The following is a 19,096-nucleotide window of genomic DNA, read 5'->3' on the forward strand; positions in this document are numbered from 1 at the left end:
GAATTGGTCAGCCTAATAACTCTTTGGATTTTATGGAAACAACGGTGTAGACAAGTCTTCTCCAACCAAACCACACAACCAATAATGTTAATGCAAGAGATATGGAGTGAAGTTGTAGCCACTCTAAAGAGCCAATATGATGGCCTCAAGGGCGACTCCGGTGGAGTTGAAAGACAACGACTAGCCTTTATCCAACAATGGTCATCCTCCCCCTTTATTGAGTCGGTGGGCATCCACATAAGATGGTCCTATCGCGTCACTACAAGGATTTGTATATATTAATCTCATATGTAAAATTTTATAACTAATGGAAGGAGTTTTTTTTTTAAAACAAAATTGTAAAACCATTTGTTAAGGAGCTTGCGCATTTTACTAACCTAAAATTCTAAAGATTTTAAACTAGAATGTATTTCCAAACCCATCATTGTACCTAGTTTCAAGCCTAACAACATTAACACTATGTACACTATCTTTTATAATCGCAATAATTTGACTAATTAATCTATAACCAATAAAGATTCCTAGTTATTATAAGAACATGCCATTAATGCCTCACATTTATGAGCACATGATTTTGTTCAACACCTTTTAGAATTATCGTAGTGTAAAGTGTACACATGGAATGTCTTGCCCTAGTTTCACTAAAGCTATTATTGTCCATACAAAGTTTGTTGCACAAGAAAATATCGCTTTTCCCTTATTCCTACAATAGTATGTATATTATTATTATGTATTGCTTATGTCTTGCTCTCACCTATCACCTACCATAATTCTTGTGCTTCTATCCTATTTTTGTATACACCACACCTTACTTGCTTAATGAATGACAAGTTAGATTTAGCTCAAATATATATCTCCCATTGATGTAATATATTGATACTCCATGCTTCAAAACTTTTTAAGGCCCCCAAGTGAAGACAAGCAAAGATAGGTGTTGGGTTGAGATAGGGTTCCAATTTTGACATGGGATGGCCTTAATATGAGGTCATATGATTATGAGACGGCCTAATGTGAGCTTCTTCATTTTGAGTAGAACCAAGCTAGTAATCATTGACCCATGTCTAAAGTATCTAGGGTTCACAATCAATGGGTTGATTGTTGTATTCTAGCCGAAAGGACTCAACAACCAATTCTCATTCTATATAATAGGTTCCCAATGTGCATGTATGTTGATGTTTACAAACTCAACACTATTCAACACTATCATCTAATCTTGATTTATAAAAAGTTCGAGCAATTTCAAACTACTTTGAAGTAGTTAATGATACTTTTAACTAATGGCAATAGTTTCCACAATGTCCAACATATGAGCGAAAAGTAATTTATAGGAACCACGAATGGATGAAGCCGAGTAAAGTTCATGATTATGTATCCAAGGATGTAAGTTAGCTTTAACATGAAGAATTGAAATGAGAAAGGCAAATCTACAAAAAACAAGAATTCTTTGTGATACACAATTTCAAAAGCCAAGTAGGAAGATCTAAGCATCATTTGTAAGTGAAGCAAATATATGAAATCTTCCTCATTATGTAGAAGTTCCTCATATATATAGTTGGGGCTTGAAGGGACTAAATTAAGCCAATTCAATTAATTAACCTTTGCCTTTGTTATGTCTTATTTTCATAAAAGAGGAGGAGCATATGGAATGTAAGCATCTCTGTTTTGTGGCAAGCATAGTAGGGATGCCCAATAAATGTCTCCCCTAACCTTCTTCAAGTTAATACTATGATTTTGGGGAAACAAAACATGGATGCTTCAAGACCCAACGTTCAACCATGAGAAATTTCAATAGTCATGGTTGGCAATCCTTATCACATGGACAATCTAACCAATCAACAAAAACACTATGCTTATGACCTAGTATGTCATGACTAACCAAATCTAAGCCTCCTATGGCAATCACAAATCTGCGCCTTCCAATGACATTTACAAAAATAAACAATCTGTATTTACAAGAGTGGGATAGAAATAGATAAGGACAAGACACATGTATATGTTGAACTATGGACCTATTATTGGTATGGATGCCAAAACGAGGAGTTGTGGTTTTGACCTCAAATATCTCTATTTGATATCCAATCAAATTTGTGTAGATTATTGACCATTGGCTATATTATGTATTTCAAAAAACAATAATAACATAAAAAAATCAAGGTTGATAATGACTTTCGAGAAATGTTTATGCATGAGCACAAAATTTGTGAATAAGATTAAAGTATTATGATCTTAGGAATCCAAAGACACGTTCCAATTCTTATCATTTATGGGAAATGTTATTAATTGGTAATATGATTGTGTTGCATAGGTGAAGGAGTAAAAGAGGCATTGAGGGCCACGTCACATTATGTGACATTTGAAACATTTGTATGAATCGGGTGTGATGAAAGAGCCTATTGTGTGTGTTTGGGGAGACAAGATGTGCAACATCTCCAAAGGAGCCAACTAAATTAAATCAGTAAAGAAGCATTCAAGGCAGAAATCATTCTATGTGATGAACTAAACATAACAAGATGTGAAGCGTGTGGTGAGCATTAGGAGGAGGGGATGACTTTAGTGATAAAAGCACAAGAGGTTTTTTTTCTCCACCAACAGCAATGTCCACTCAACTCCTCTTAATAACAAATCTCAAGTTGTGTTGGAATTGGTCAGCCCAATAACTCTTTGGATTCTATGGAAACAACGGTGTAGATGGGTCTTCTCCAACCAAACCGCGCATCCAATAAGGCTACTGCAAGAGATATAGACTGAAATTGTAACCACTCTAAAGAGCCAATATGATGGCCTCAAGGGCGGCTCCGATGGAGTTGAAAGACAACGAATAGCCTTCATCCAACAATGGGTGTCTTGTCCCTTTCTTGAGTCAGTGGGCATCCACATAAGATGGAACTATCCCGTCCCTACAGGGATTTGTTTATAATTGTCTCATTTGTAAAATTTTATAACTAATGGAAGGAGTTTTTTTTGGAAAAAGAAAAAGAAAAAAGAAAAAAAGATGTGAAACGTGTGAAGAGAAACACCAAAAACTCTAAGCTAGGTAGATGAAATGTAACAAATCATGTAGAAGACCTCTTGTGTAAGTGTGGAGAGCAGAGGTGAGGACCTCCTACAATGTGTTGACCTTGTCATGCCATGGGTTGTAAATGACCACACTACGCTAAAAGTGCAATTACATAATGTAGTCCCAAAGAAGAGCACAATAAATGAATTTATGTGTTGCCCACTCAACGATGCCAAGAATCTAATGTGCAACGAACATTCAATGTGGTTTGTGAAGAATGTGCCCTACTCCGCCTAGGAGCCATGATGGGGATACAATTTACATCGAGACCACGGGGAACACCCACATTGAAACCCTTCAACAACCTCCTCCTTTTTAGAGACTTGGATGGAAATGAAACTAGTCTCAACACAATCATTTTCCTTTATAGAACATACTACACCCCGTTACACTTTTGTACCACGCTATAACTCTTTTATTTATGTTACTTTCAATGATTGGGTACACATCAAAAGATGTCTTTAAGGAGACCATTAGGAGTTAAATCCACCAACTCCTATTAAGTTATGTTCTTGGAAACAAGTGTTCGATCTATAGAGATATTGGCGCTATAGAGAGTATATAGATACATTTAAAAAGTCGAGAATATGCCAAATCATAGATTACCACACCTCGCTTAGAATATAATATGTAAAGCACAAAAGAACCACAAAAGCAAAATTCTCTCATCCTATTGGGTAATTGACATCAAAAAATGGTTTAAATGATGGGATGGGGATGATCTCCTAGAGCTTTGAAGTGATTCCATGAAATACGTAGTTATTGAGGAAAGATAAGTGGAAAGATGCTAAAATGACAAAATTAGAATATTACGTTGCAAACATCAAACCTGAATGTTAGGTTCTATATAAGATAAGAAAGCCCATTAATCAAATTCAACCTTACCTCATTACTAACATGAGTATTAACTCCCGTAGAGCCCTAATAGTCCGTCGCACTTGATCACACAACCTAGGTATTGAAGTTGCATTATAGAATAAAAAATCAACCAAATATAAAGACATGTAAGGTATGCAAGGAAGGGCTAGTAGAGGATGAATATCACTTGCTTTTTACATTCTTTGCCTATATGTATTGCAATTCGCGAAAGCTATGATGATATATTAAGAGGGGGTAATGACTTGAGTGTCCCAATAAAGAGAACACCTAGAAGGTTGAGCTCCTATGTTTATGCCTTAATCACACATCGAAACTTGGTCCATTGAAGAATGAAGATCACTTCTTAGGAAGGAGACACACATCAAGAATACTTTTGTGCTTGGGTCCCATGGGTCATTATTGATCTCTCTATGGACGCTAAAAATATCTATCTATCTCTCGTGAATTAAATACAAGGATCTAAATACAGGGAACTACAAGTGCTCTAAACTCGATGGATCTAAATACCGGGAAGTTAGAACTACAAGAGGTCTAAAACTGGGAATTTAACCCCACAACACACACATGACTCACCACTCACAAAGTAGACTTCACAACACCATATCCTTCCTTCATTATCATGAGAGCATGTACCAAAATGGCCGACTCCATCTTAGATACACATGGATCATGAGAGCGCGCACTCCTAATTTCATACAAATGGATCATGAGAACGTGCACTCCTGATTGCATACACACATGGATCATACCCCATGAACGTGTATAGTCCTAGGCCCCATATAACCTTTGCATACATTAAATGGTGGCCATGGTTGCAAGCTCTCTCTCTCTCTCTCTCTCTGGTTTATCCACCCATTCATGCAGGCCCACCTTAGAGAGGTGTTTTGGGTATTATTTTCCAAAGTTATAAAATGTAGAGAGAGAGAGTGTGTGTGTGTGGGTATGTATGAAAGAAACTACACAAAACTTGAGCACAATTCTAACTCATGTTGAGCTTCATACACAAAAACTCGAGTCCAATTCTAAATCCAATTCATCGCGACCTCTCACAATTAGCTAAAGTTGGTGACGCATCAAATCAAGCAAGAAACCATGGCTGCTGCTTCTTCTTCTTCCTCCTCTACTTTTGAGCCCCTTTTACCCTCAAATCACCAGAAGCAGAAACAGAGCTACAATGGAAGAAGCAGCAGCAGAACATCCAGAATTAGCTCCGTTTCTTCAAAATTGAAGACCGCTGCTTTTTGCATTGCCTCACATCGTGAGAACATCTCCATAGCTCTAGGCCCTCTGCTTTTCCTCATCCTCTACCTCTGCCTAGACATTGGGGAGGAAGGAGCAAGAGGGCAATGTGCTGCTATGGTAGGTTCAATGGCATGGATGTTCCTGTGGTGGGTCACAGAAGCTGTACCTTTACCCATCACTGCCCTGATACCGCTATTTCTCTTCCCTCTCCTTCAACTGGAGACAGCCTTGGAAGTCTCTAAATCATATGCCACAGACACCACATTCCTCATACTGGGATCCTTCATTCTTGCCAGTGCAGTTAGGGTTCATAGCATTCACAAGATGTTTGCCCTTCGGATGCTGCTCTGGTGTAAGAAGGATCCGAGGTTGCTCCTATTCGGATTTGCTGCTGGATCCTCATTCATAAGTATGTGGGTGGACAACGCGGCTGCGTGTGCCATGCTCATGCCCATGGTCCTGGTAGTGCAGCAGAAGGTGCACACGGGCTTCCACCAGTTCAACAATAATGAGGATAGGCATGATGTGAATAATGACACTGCCCCATCATCCAATGGGGCTGTAGATGATGCCCCATTGGATGATACTGTGTTGTCCACCCCGGACCCGAATGGTTCGGAGGAGACCATATGGAATGCCACTGCAAATTCGCAACCCGAACAACATCAACAACAACAAGCAGAAGCATCGATCCATGTAGAACCGCACCTTTCGACCCCCCTCGACAGGAAGATGTCATTACACCTCGACAAACATCTCTCCACTGTCCTCAGCACACACATGGACTTCCGGCATGCTCTCGAAATGGAGCTCAATTTCTGCCGTGGTGCGGCCCTTTGTGTGGCCTACGGGGTCGTCATTGGCGGCATGGCCACAATCACTGGAAATGGAGCTAATATGGTCTTTGTTGGCTTGTGGGAGGTCACCTACCCTAACGAGAATGACATCTCTTTCTTGCAATGGATGCTCTTTGCCACTCCATTCGCGATCGTCCTCACCGTCATCATGTGGTTCATTGTCGTTCTCTTGTATTGCCCTCCATCTGCCATCAAACCTGTCTCCGCTTCTCTCCAATCTCTCCAGATGGAAGATGAGCTTGCCAAGATGGGTAAAGATGCATACATCATCATGGTTCATACGTCTCTGTATGATCTTATTTATGTATGCATAAAATGTAAATGTCTGCCTGTGTGTACCTTATGTACATATGTATGAATGTATATGCGGATGTATCCTTACATATCTAGTATTTATTGCCTAATACTGAATTATGTGCATACATGTATGTATGTATGTATGTATGTATGTATGTATGTATGTATGTATGATGCACATATGTGTGCAATATGTATTTAATATGTTCATATATGCATACATTCATGAATACATACATACATGTATGCACATCAATACAGATGTATGAATGTAGGCATGCTGCATGTATTCATAAATGTTCAATTCTCGATATGGTCCAGTTGCAACATGGTCTTTGGTCTTATGATCATTTTCAACACTTTGTCTAAAGTTGCTTTAGTATATTTAACTGCACAGAGAACTATGAGTTAAGGGGAAAGAGAAGAAATAAACAATTAATTTCATGCAGGGCCTATTACATCTGATCAAGTGACTGTACTGGTCCTCTTCTCTGTAAGGGACCTTTCTCAAGTTGCATATATATATAATATATTTAACGCACTTATATGTGTATATGTACGTGGGAAATGTGCGTATATGTAGCCTGTAGGTACATAAACCTATTTGTATGCGTGTGTGCATACATACATACATACATACATACATACATACATACATACATCATGTATGTATGTATACCAACTGTAATGGACGCTTCATGTGGGTTCACTCGCCTATTATATAACATGCTAGGGCTTGTGTTGTTGCAGATCTTAATAGTGTTATGGATGACAAAATCAATTGGTGGAGAAAGCCTCGGATGGTCAAGTCTCTTTAATAGTTATCCCGGAAATGGATCTATTACAGTAAGTTCTGATTAGGATTGAAATTTTAATCTGTTAGTTTTTTTGGGAGGATGCAAAAGACGCCCAATTCACATCTGTGGTTGTGAAAGAAACATTAATCCTCATTGAATAAATCGACAGAGTAGAAAGCTATCCGATGTTATGGATATTCAAGGATGATGATATGGTTATTTGATTACCAAAATGTTGTGGATCTCGAGGATAAAGCACCCATGAATGAATGCTAAACCAAAATGTTATGGAACTAGATACTAATGTTATTAATGCCTACAATGGACCATGACAACCGTTAATGTGTGTGTTTCTGTACAGATCCTTATGGCAATCTTACTATTTGTGATTCCAAATCCAAGGAAACCGAAAGAGAAGCTCATGAGCTGGTCTCAATGCAAGGACATCCATTGGAATGTTATTCTTCTTGTGGGAGGAGGTTTGTTGTTAGTCTCTTCACAAATTCATAATGGCTCATGTTATATGTATATATATGTCTATGGATGTGTTTGTGTGTGGGCATATGGAGAATTAGCATTATGTACAATGTAGAACAAACATGTTCATTAATTGGTCCTCGGTTCATGGCAGATCCATTGTGTAACCAACGAAAATGTGTGTGAGCTGTTATGTTCCTTAACATTTCTCTACTCTTTTGTGTAAAGCTCACATTATCTACTTACATTTTTGTTCATAATGGGGCCACACAAAAAAAAAACATCGGGCATAGGTTTCGCACTGGCGGATGGCATCAATGAAAGTGGTCTCGCAGATGTGTTATCCACGAGACTTTCATTTCTGGCCTCGACACCCTACTGGGCAATCACGCCGGCACTTGCAGTTATCGTAGGCATTATGACTGAGTTCACAACAAATGCGGCAACGGCATCTGTGTTCCTGCCTCTCATGGCAGAGCTCGCATCATCCATTGACATGGACCCTCTTTTCCTCATGGTCGCAACCACGATAAGCTCTCAATTCTCCTATATATTGCCCACTGGCACCGCCACAAATGCCATGGCATTCACCATCGAATCTCTAGAGGTCAAACACATGGTTAAACCCGGGATCTTTCTCAAGCTCAGTGCCATCATTCTGCTCTCCATTCTTATGCCCACCCTCGGTTTGTGTTTTCTCTGCCCTTCCCTCTCATTTAGTTTCTCTCTCGGGAAATCATGTTAATTCGCGGCGTCTTTATTGACTTATGCTTTTTTTTCTTTTGCTTGTCGATAGGGGCATATGTCTTCAACACTACTACCTCCACAACCTCTGGGTGATGCAAAAGCTCACACGAGGAGATCGGATTCTGATTCTTTACCTATCCATTATAATTCTTTTCTTCCCATTTAACAAGCTCATTCAGAATTATTATTTGTTAATCATTTGAACATGACACATGGTTTATTATTTGATTGCTCGAAAGACAACTTCAGTTATACAGAAATAAAAACCCTACCAAAAAGAATTCATGTAGTTATGTTTCCCCCAAAGGGACCAACACATACTCTTTTAGATCGAAGTGTTTGTTTTGCACTTGCGAGGGTCACTACCGATTCTTGAAGGCTACTTCCTACACATGAAAGAATGCTTCCACAATACCTTCGAGACCATGTCCGATCTCCGAAGTCATACATTTTAAGGCTAATTGTCATATATGCTTGGAAATTATGATTAGAAAATCTGCTCCGTGAACAAATTGAAGTGTGCATGGGTGGAAGATTTTTTGTTCCATGGTGTGGTTGGAGGCAAACACTAAAAACTTTTGAAAAACGTGTGAAAACAAAAAGAACATCAATCCATGTGGTTCTTGTCGCTATTTCCCCTTTTCCACTTTCTCCTTTACCTTCTTTGTCATTTTCTCCGCTTTTCTTTTAATGCCTCCAACATTTATGCCTTTTCTTCAAACTATGTATTAACTAATAGAGACACTCTACCACTATTTAGGAAACTCTTTGAATGCTCGTTACCATGCACCTGATTAATCAAATCTTAAGAAAACCTTGGTAAGGGAATAAGACATAGCTTTCTATAACCTATATTGAAGGCAATACAAGTGCTTAAGAAGAATCCCTTGACCTTATTTTTGCCCATTCTTGGGTGCACTCATTTGTGGTGTGATGTGCATCTAGGGGAGAGTCACTCGCAATCCACTAAATCAAGTTCAAGGGACGACATAGGGAGGGTAATATAGGGATGCTAAGTCATAGTCCACTTTATCTAATTCAAAGGGCAACATAGAAGAGGGGGATATCGGATTGGAAGTGATGTCCTTAGGCATGGAGATGGATTGAACCATATGAATGTTAGAGTGGGTTGACAACTAAATATTAGAAGGGAAGGTCGGACTTGGGTGGTGTGGTATACTTCAAGGGATGAAGATTATACGAAAGTGACAGGTGAGATGAGGTGGAGGTTGGAGTGGTGGATAAGGCCTTGGGCATGTAACACTCGGTGTTAGTGGTGAACGTGTAACTATGAATGATTGAGTATACCACTTGAAGTTGAAATATGAGACCTTTACGAAGTTCAAGGTGTGGTTGGTAGTCATGAATATTGAGACCGTTCTTTGGTGAAACAATGGGATGGAGTACAATTATAATGAACTCTAGATTTTTATGAAGAAGGAAGAATCCAATGAGAATGGGCGGCCTTGTACACTTCAACGTAGAATGGTGTTGTTGAGTGAATGAATCAAACAATGCAAGATCAAAATTGCAAGTTTTAGGTTGAATACTTCTTGATGGTTGTCCATATTATCAACTTCTTAGGCCAAGTGTTTTGAATGTAGCATTGAGCTCAAGATCAAAAGAAGTGTTGGATTATGACCACCTATAAGCATTTCGTTGTGAAGGGACTGCCCATGTGCTTAGGGAGTTACACTAAAGATTGTATCCAAAGTTGAAGAAAATGTGTTTTTGTTGGATATAACCTTGATCCAAAGAATGGTATCATATGTGGGATCCTCTAAGGTTTGGGTGCCCTACCTTTTGGTCCTCATTTTCTCCCTTTTACATTCACTAAGAGATACTTTTCACGTATAACTTTTCCTCGAAATCAATTGAGATATACATACGTCTTATTTAGTAATTATCTATTTAATTTAGACACCTTATATGTTTTTTATATAGACATTACTTATTTAATTAAGATTAATATATATTTTTAATTACTGCAATGATTAGATGGATGTTAATTTTTAATTAACTCAAGAGGTTTCAATGGTTGCATGGAGTGGAGAGCTAAGTGCGTTTATGTGTTGGTTGATATATGAAGTGATCTTTGCCATTGGGGAGTGAAATCTAGGGGCCGGCATGTCAAATTTGGAGAAGGATTGGATCACCAAGAATGAGAGGTCGCAGTAGCCTCAGGGCTCGTGGTTTGAGTGGTGGGAGGCAAGGGATTCTTGGATGTCCAATGGTCTACAGAGAGAGAGTCGTGGAGGTGGGACTTGGACTTGAATTTGGACTCATCCATTGGTAAGGGTGAGCCGGTGGGAGTTATGAGGAGGAGAAGGAGAGGAGGAAGTGGTAATGGTGTTTTTTGGGTTTCTTCACACCTCTAAAACTTTTTTGTCCCAAACCAAATACCAAACTGGTTTAGGGATCGGTTTGGTTTGGTTTGGTTTGGTTCAGGTTTGAGAACCCCAAACGGTTTAGGCCAAACCGGTTAAGCTAAACTGAACCGTTGTCGATTCTTAGTGAAATCCCATAATCCTTTGATTAACCCACCAAGAGGAAGGCGACCTCTCCTGACTTGGTAATGGTCCTTGGAAGTGCAACACTCCAAGGTATAAGTCATGTATCACCCATTAGAAAAACTTGATCCAACCATAAAGTGAAATATAACGTGTTAACTAGGATTCATAAATAATCCTTAAATCGTTGTAGTACTTAAATATGAGGACCATGATCGTTAGTCAATTATGCAACAATTATGTGTTTAAAGTTGAACACTAGGATAATGACCCTCTAACCATCTATAAATAGGGGGCAATGTTTGAAATAGGAAAAATCGTTAGGTAGGCAATATTTTACTATGCGTAGGGTATACAACATAATGTATATCACACTATAATGTAAATATGATACAATAACTATGAAAAACTCTATTTTTGGCTATTCAATAGGTGTGTACGTGGCCCAAAGGCCATAAAGTGTAATTAACATCATTTGTAAAATAGGAATAATAAATATTCCTTAAGGAGTACTTGAATAAGATGACAATGATCATTAAGAAATTGTCCAGCATTGATGTATTTAAAGTTGAATGACACGATAATGACCCCCCGTCAATGTATGAAAGTAGGGGGTGACATGTAAAATAGGAAAACCTTCAAGTAGACAATTCACGAATCACGCCTCGTAGTGATTGTTTTTGTGTTGGAATGTTTTGTAATTAAAAGTCCGTAGCTACATAGGTGTTTTGGAAATTTATGTAACACAATTTTATAAGAATTAAAGGCTTTAGACATTCCACTCTTGAAAGTGAGGATTTTATAAAAAGGTAGGGATGAAACAAATGGAATTTGGTTGGGAGGATGTCGTAGAAGAGAAGACATGTTGGGTGGGTGGAAGCCTAGTGCTAGAGGTGTCAGGTTCTAGTTGAAGGGAAGAGAGAAAGGATGGAAGAATGAACGGGCTCATCTCAAAAGCTTGAGACAAGGGAAGCTAAGACGAGACAAGAAGTGATCGCACAAACGGTGAACAAGAAAGGGTAAAGAAAAGGGATATGTGATCTACAAATTGCACTCAAACATTGAACAAACGACGGACCTAAATCATGTGGTAGGCGAAAGAATAATCGATGAGCATGTCGAGTTTGTGCTCCAGGAGGTTTCTCAAAAGCACAAAGAGGAGTTCTATAACGTTATACTTTATCTCATCAACCATAGAATGAAGCATACGTACCATTCATGCATTCGCATTTGCAAACATTCCTATCATTTGTGTATGAAAAACACCCTTGAAGTATGATAAATACCATACTTTTGCAGTCATTATTTATTACAAGGTTTAAAAAAAAAATTTAAGGTAAGAAACTTACGGTAAAAAGTGTAAAAAAAAAACACAAGAATGTTTTAATAACATACGCATTCGTCTGCGAACGTATGAAAAAGGATGTTTGGGCTAACGAACACGAATATTACGTACTATGGGTTCAACCCCTACATTGCGAAGGTAGAATTTGTAGGGCCTTCTAAATAGAGAAGAAATCAAGACAAAAATTTGGTGGGTCAAGAGATGTGTTTGAGAGAGCAAGACTTAAGAGTGCCTAGATCGATGTCGCTGAGTTGGTAAGGTTGCCCAACGGAGATCAGATGGCCATGGGTTCAACCCTTACATTCCACATTCAGTTGCATCTAGTGAAATAACAAATATCCATGGAGTAATAGAAAGATATATTAACGTATTCTAAGGCCAAATTTGGCCCATGAGACAAATGGTTTACAAAAAAATGGGATATTTACCCATTCATCGAAACTAAAAATAAAAATAAGATAAAAATAGAGTTTAAGCTAAATAGTTTTAAGAAAATAACAAAATTGTTCTATATAAATAACATGTTCTAGAATGAAAATGATGTTAAACTAGGCCTAATTTCATTTCCATCCAAGTCCAAAATTGGCCCATGAGACAAATGGTTTACAAAAAAATGGGATATTTACCCATTCATCGAAAGTAAAAATAAAAATAAGATAAAAATAGACTTTAAGCTAAATAGTTTTAAGAAAATAACAAAACTGTTCTATATAAATAACATGTTAAACTAGGCCTAATTTCATTTCCATCCAAGTCTCTTGAAGAGAAGCGAGAGGTCAAAGGGTTGTGATGTGGATGTGGCCCGTGGTCCCAATGTAAAAGATACCCCAACCATAGCTTCTAGTCGATGTAGCTCACGTTCCCTTATCTTCTTAATCTTTTCTACTCCACGTTGACTTGTTTTGAAGCCCAACACGAGGGCGTTTGATTGTTCTTTGCATTTCTGTTTCCTCAAGGGAGATGCCCGAGCGGCGTAAGTGTATCCACATTCATCGTCTCCCCTTGTTCCTGAAAAATTACACTAGTTACATGTTAATGAATAGTAAAAGGGTTATGGTTAATTAACACTTTGTAATTTATTCTCCCTATATTGTTTTAGTTCTAAGAGAAGTGAGGAAATTGGGTTTCGAGCCCAAGATGTAGTGCGGGGTACCCCCTACAATAAGAAAAGAGATCAAGAGAGAGAATTGGGCTCCAAATATGTCCGGAAGAGAGAGAATCGGGCTCCAAATATGTCCTGCTCTATAGATGTTTATAATATCTAATGTGGCCGATTGAAGGCCATTTTTTGCCATCTTTGGTTGACCCCCGCGCTATTCTGGCTGCTATATACATATGTATGTACATATATATATATATATATAATATACATATACATACATTATTACATATATATGTATGTATGTATATGTTATATCATGGATATATTATATATATAAGAGACGTAGATCAACGAATACTCATCTCTCATCGATGCTCCCCTGTCTCTGCTGCAAATCGTAACCATGGCTATGGCTATGGCTTCTTCTTCTTCTTCTTCTTCTTCTTCTTCTTCTTCTTCTTCTTCTGCCGAGCCTCTTTTGCCCTCCTCACATCGCCACAACCAGAAGCAGACCTTCGACGGGAGAACCAGAATTAGCTCCGTTTCTTCCAAGTTGAAGGCTGCGGCTTCTTGCATTGCCTCACATCGTGAGAACATCTCCATAGCTCTAGGACCCCTGCTCTTCCTCGTCCTCTACCTCTTTCTTGACATCGGGGAAGAAGGAGCGAGAGGGAAATGTGCAGCTATGGTGGCTTCAATGGCATGGATGTTCCTATGGTGGGTCACTGAAGCGGTACCCTTAGCCATCACTGCCCTATTGCCGCTATTTCTCTTCCCTCTCCTTCAGCTCGAAACAGCTTTGACTGTCTCTAAATCCTACACAAGTGATACCATCTTCCTCATACTCGGCTCTTTCATTCTTGCCAGCGCAGTTAGGTTTCACAATATTCACAAGAGGTTTGCCCTGCAGATGGTGCTCTTGTTTAAGGACGATCCGAGATTGCTCCTATTCGGATTTGCGGCGGGCTCTTCATTCATTAGTATGTGGGTGGACAATGCTGCTGCGTGTGCGATGCTTATGCCCATGGTCCTGGCAGTGCAACAGAAGGTACACACGGGTTTCCACCAGTTTAATGATGATGATGATGATGATGATGATGAGCATGTTGTCAGTGGCATTCAAGGTGAAGATATCGATGATATAGATAGATGTCCACCCTCTGATCCTGTGTTGGTGCCAGATCCTGTATTGGATACCATCATTGCCACAAATTCCCCCGTTGAACGTACCACAAAAGCTTCGATCCACTTCGATCGCACCCTTTCGAACCTTGATAAGGAGACATCATTGCACCTCGAGAAACATCTTTCCACCGTCCATAGCACACAGATGGACCCTCAGCGTGCATTCGAGATTGAGATGAACTTCTGCCGCGGCACTGCCCTCTGCGTGGCCTACGGAGTCACCATTGGAGGCATGGCTACCATCACTGGAAATGCTGCCAATATGGTCTTTGTTGGTTTGTGGGAGGTCACATTCCCAGATGAGAATGATATCTCGTTCCTGCAATGGATGCTCTTTGCCACACCTTTTGCACTTGTCCTTACTCTCATCATGTGGATCATTGTTGTTATATTCTATTGCCCTCCATCTGCCATCAAACCTGTCTCTGCTTCTCTCCAATCTCTCCACATGGAAGATGAGCTTGCAAAAATCGGTAGCGAAGCGTAGATCATGATACATATGCCTCTGTTATTTTATGTATGCAAATGTATATCTTTGTGTGTGTACTTATGCATGTATGTGTATTTGCGTATGCATGGATGTATGCATACATACCTAGCACGACCCGTCTTGACTAAGCATGATTTTTTGGATCACCCCGTCTGCTTTTATCATGTATACATTCATTGGCATATTTTTGCAATATGTAATATATGCATACATTCATAGATGCACACATGTAGGCACATAAATACGTACATACATATGTATGAATACATGCATGCATGTAATATATTGAATAATATGTCTATGAATGCTCAATCCTCAATATTTATTTCAGGCATGGGGTGGGGTGGTAGCCATATTGATCTTATAATCTTTTTCAACCCTTGATCTGATGCTGCTTTAGTCTATTGAACTATGAGTTAAGAGGAAAGAAAAGATAAAGAAAACAATTGATTTCATGCAGGGCCTATTACTTCTGATCAAGTGGCTATATTGGTCCTCTTCTTTGTAAGGAACTTTTCTCAAACTGCATACGTATAGACAACATTTTGTATACATGTATATGGACACAGGCAATACATATATGTGTTTATGTAAGTCTTCATACAAATGTGTATATTTATATGTATACAAATAGGTACAGATACATATGTGCGTGTGTACTTGTGTACACCAACATTATTGAAATCTTAAGGTGGGTTCACTGGCCTATATAATATGTCGGTTCTTTTGTTGCAGGTCTTAATAGTTCTTTGGATGACAAAATCTTTAGGTGGCGGAAGCTTTGGATGGTCAAGTCTCTTTAATGATTATCCCGGAAATGGATCGATTACTGTAAGTTGTGATTGGAATTCGATTATAATTAATTGTTTTGTTTTATCTGAGGATGCAAAGACATCCAATTCACATCCTTGATTGTGAAAAATACATAAATCCTCATTGTATAAGTTGACATATAGAATGCCATCCAAGGTTATGGATATTCAAGAATGATGATTCAGAGATGCATGCACCTGTTCATAAATACCTAGTTATTATGGATCTCGAGGATAAAACAGCCATGAATGCTAAACCAGAATGTTAACAAACTGGACATCAATGTTATCAATGTCAGGAATGAACCATGACAACAGTTGATGTGTTTGTTTGGATCTCGAGGATAAAGCATTCATGAATGCTAAACCAAAATGTTATGAGACCCTGCATCAATGTTATGAATGTCAAGCATGAAGCTTGACAACCATATATATGTTCGTTTGTTGTACAGATCCTCATGGCAGTCTTGCTATTTGTGATTCCAAATCCAAGGAATCCAAAAGAGAAGCTCATGAACTGGTCCCAGTGCAGGGACATCCATTGGAATGTTGTTCTCCTTGTGGGAGGAGGTTAGTTCATCTCTTCATGAATGCATCATCATACCTCATGGTCTTCCTATATGGAGGTTAGTTAATCTCTTCACGAATGCATCATATCTCTTGAGTTTTATATGTTTATGACATGTATGTTTAGATGCACGCATATGGAGATACTAGTATTATGTGCATACATGTATAACAAGTGTATTTTTACTAATTGGTCCTAAGGTGGTTTAAAGCATTTTTTGGTTTGTAACAAAAGAAAAATGCATAGTGTTCACGTGGATGTTCCACTATATTTTTCTACTTTTTTGTGCAATGCTCACGTTACTACTTTCTCTTTCGATTCACAATCGGGCCACGAAACATTGTGTAGGATTTGCACTGGCTGATGGCATCAATGAAAGCGGCCTTGCAGATGTCTTATCAGCGAAACTCGCCTTTCTGGCCTCAACGCCCTACTGGGCAATAACACCAGCGCTGGCAGTTATCATAGGCATCGTAACCGAGTTCACGTCGAATGCGGCTGCGGCATCCGTGTTTGTGCCTCTCTTGGCAGAGCTTGCATTGTCCATGGACATGGACCCTCTTTTCCTCATGGTCTCGGCAACAATGAGCTCTCAATTCTCTTTCATGTTTCCCACTGGCACCGTGGCGAATGCCATGGCATTCGCCCTCGAATCTCTAGCTGTCCAACACATGGCTAAACCTGGCTTCTTTCTCAAGATCCTTGCAATCATTTTGCTTTCCATTCTTATGCCAACCCTCGGTTCGTGTTTTCCCATTCTTCCTTCTTGTATTGTTTTTCTTTTCTAACCACAGATCGTTTTGTCGTCTGATCTACTTTTGCTTTTTAATAGGTGCACTTGTCTTCAACACTAATTCAACAACATCCGTGTGATGCAAAGCTCGCATGGGGAGATCATGTTCCAATTTTTATCGATGTATATTATTCTTATCATCCATTTCCATAGCTCATTTCATATTATTAATTATTAATTCGTTGAACATGCCACGCAAATTATTATTTAATTGTTTCTCTTTACTTTAAAAACTAAAGAGAAATTGAAATAAGAAAATTTCATGTAGCCTATTCAATGTCCATACTTTCCTTTTAAAAAGCCAAATGTTGCACTTTGTCACTCATTGATCATGTTGAAATCAGAAAAGCAAACAATTTTTTATATACAATCCAATGCACTTTTGAAACAAAAAAGAATATATATGTCCATGTTCCGTTTCAATCAATAGTATAACTAATGACATATGAAAGGCCCCATTTCGAACCACGTCATACAAAATCGCTATTGTGTGAACCATGGTTCATTATTCAGCATTGTAGTGTCATTTGGCCTACAAAGTGCTTGAATTACACTATTAGGTAGCTTTCCCATTTTTCTTAACCGAAAGATGGTTGTGATGAGAGAACGAAAGAGATTGTTTTGTTTCAATAGTTAAAAGAAAATGTGCACCTAACTGTTTACAATTGTTTAAGTATTGCAAGTTGACCATGGCATTACTTGTATTTATCCCATGAACTTTCCCTCCTCGTGGACTTGGTGACTCAAGTCATGAACCAAACTTTGGGCAAGTGGGAGTATCATGTAGTTCCCCTTTATATATAGCCTAATACTTTACTCCCAAACAACCACATGTTCCCATGCGTTGTATGTTCTTATGGGTTTGTCTTAAGTCTTAGGAGAACTAGTTTCTCACTTTTACTACCATTAAACCATTAAATTTAGCTTTAGGAATGGTCCTTACAATTATTACAACGGAGTAATTAAATTTTAACATCTAATAATTTATACTTAATCTTAATCATTTAGACTAAACATCAAATATATCATGTCCAAGACGTTTGAGGGAGATGGTGCATTAGGTTAATCACAAGCACTAGCTTGATTCTCTTCCTCAAGGATACACATTATGGATTGCCCAACCCTAGGGACACTCCCATAATTTTAACTTTATGTATTTGTTGGCTAGGGGTTTAGATGGGTTGTGTGGCAAGGTGCAAATTTCAAGTTCATATTTGCCATTGTCTAATTGTACTTTTTGTTGCTAGTAACAAAATTACAAAAATCCCACAAACTTTTGCGTAAGGTAAGTTCATTTTAATTTTTATGAGTTAATAATTATGACATCTCACGTTGGAGAAGCTCACCAAAATAGCAAAAATCATCGACAACTTCTTAAGTTGGATTTTATATTCAAAATTTTGTAAAGGTTGGAGAAGTTTGTTTGGATGCTATATATTGGATTTTGTTTGTTTTGCAAAATTTTATATTAGATAGGAACTTGACATGTTTTATTTGCTTGTACACTAATGTCCCAATAGTTGAGATGATGACATACATTAGTGGACATGTCCAATGTCCACAAGGGCCAAACATCACTAATAGGACCTTGAGAGTAAAATATATCTAATGACTCCCAATCCACCACAAAAAGATCTTCACCATTATCCTTGTAGCTCCAAATAAGCAAGATTTCATAGGGCTCCTCCAATAAACACTCAACATGTGGGAAGAGAATCAAGATATGAAGTTAGGACTATTGAAAAGCCAGAGGAGGTGCAGAGAGTAGTTGACATACAAGTGTGTGTTGTAGCTACCAAGTAATGAAGTTCAATGACAAACTTCATGAGCATCCCATCCAATAGGAAAATGTTCTCGTGTCACGCAATATATAAAACTAAAGCAAATCACATGAACATAATTTATCAATACCATTTGAAACAACCTTCTATGTGCAT

At 38.5% G+C, this 19,096-nt stretch overlaps 2 protein-coding genes across 3 annotated transcripts; both read left to right on the forward strand.

The window, feature by feature from the left end:
• Positions 1–4,993: 4,993 nt before the first annotated feature.
• LOC147858495 (tonoplast dicarboxylate transporter-like) lies at positions 4,994–8,597 on the forward strand. Of its 2 annotated transcripts, XM_087327258.1 has the most exons (6): positions 5,007–6,287; positions 6,783–6,826; positions 7,084–7,179; positions 7,492–7,609; positions 7,901–8,293; positions 8,404–8,597. In XM_087327258.1, exons 1-6 carry the CDS (start codon positions 5,030–5,032, stop codon positions 8,445–8,447), a joined length of 1,953 nt encoding a protein of 650 aa, XP_087183384.1. In that variant the 5' UTR covers positions 5,007–5,029; the 3' UTR covers positions 8,448–8,597. The 2 variants fall into 2 exon arrangements, with proteins under 2 accessions (XP_087183386.1, XP_087183384.1); XM_087327260.1 differs by lacking the exon at positions 8,404–8,597 and having other exon boundaries at positions 4,994–6,287; positions 7,836–7,954.
• Positions 8,598–13,725: 5,128 nt separating this feature from the next.
• Positions 13,726–17,432, forward strand: LOC147858496 (tonoplast dicarboxylate transporter-like). Its single transcript, XM_087327935.1, has 6 exons — positions 13,726–14,969; positions 15,447–15,490; positions 15,722–15,817; positions 16,251–16,368; positions 16,715–17,107; positions 17,199–17,432. Exons 1-6 carry the CDS (start codon positions 13,727–13,729, stop codon positions 17,237–17,239), a joined length of 1,935 nt encoding a protein of 644 aa, XP_087184061.1. The 5' UTR covers position 13,726; the 3' UTR covers positions 17,240–17,432.
• Positions 17,433–19,096: the final 1,664 nt, after the last annotated feature.

This window comes from Azolla caroliniana, unplaced genomic scaffold (genome assembly GCF_043228905.1).
Source record: "Azolla caroliniana isolate FFs.n. ecotype wild unplaced genomic scaffold, voAzoCaro1.0.p SCAF_11, whole genome shotgun sequence".
Lineage (NCBI taxonomy): Eukaryota > Viridiplantae > Streptophyta > Polypodiopsida > Salviniales > Salviniaceae > Azolla > Azolla caroliniana.

What these genes read in the sequence shown, in the direction of transcription:
- LOC147858496 (XM_087327935.1), top strand. Translation starts at nt 13,727, where the DNA reads ATGGCTTCTTCTTCTTCTTCTTCTTCTTCTTCTTCTTCTTCTTCTTCT. An exon ending in AGATGAGCTTGCAAAAATCG is followed by an intron (nt 14,970 to 15,446) that starts GTAGCGAAGCGT and finishes GATTTCATGCAG; the next exon opens with GGCCTATTACTTCTGATCAA. An exon ending in CCGGAAATGGATCGATTACT is followed by an intron (nt 15,818 to 16,250) that starts GTAAGTTGTGAT and finishes TTTGTTGTACAG; the next exon opens with ATCCTCATGGCAGTCTTGCT.
- LOC147858495 (XM_087327258.1), top strand. Translation starts at nt 5,030, where the DNA reads ATGGCTGCTGCTTCTTCTTCTTCCTCCTCTACTTTTGAGCCCCTTTTA. An exon ending in CTGTACTGGTCCTCTTCTCT is followed by an intron (nt 6,827 to 7,083) that starts GTAAGGGACCTT and finishes GTGTTGTTGCAG; the next exon opens with ATCTTAATAGTGTTATGGAT. An exon ending in TATTCTTCTTGTGGGAGGAG is followed by an intron (nt 7,610 to 7,900) that starts GTTTGTTGTTAG and finishes CATCGGGCATAG; the next exon opens with GTTTCGCACTGGCGGATGGC.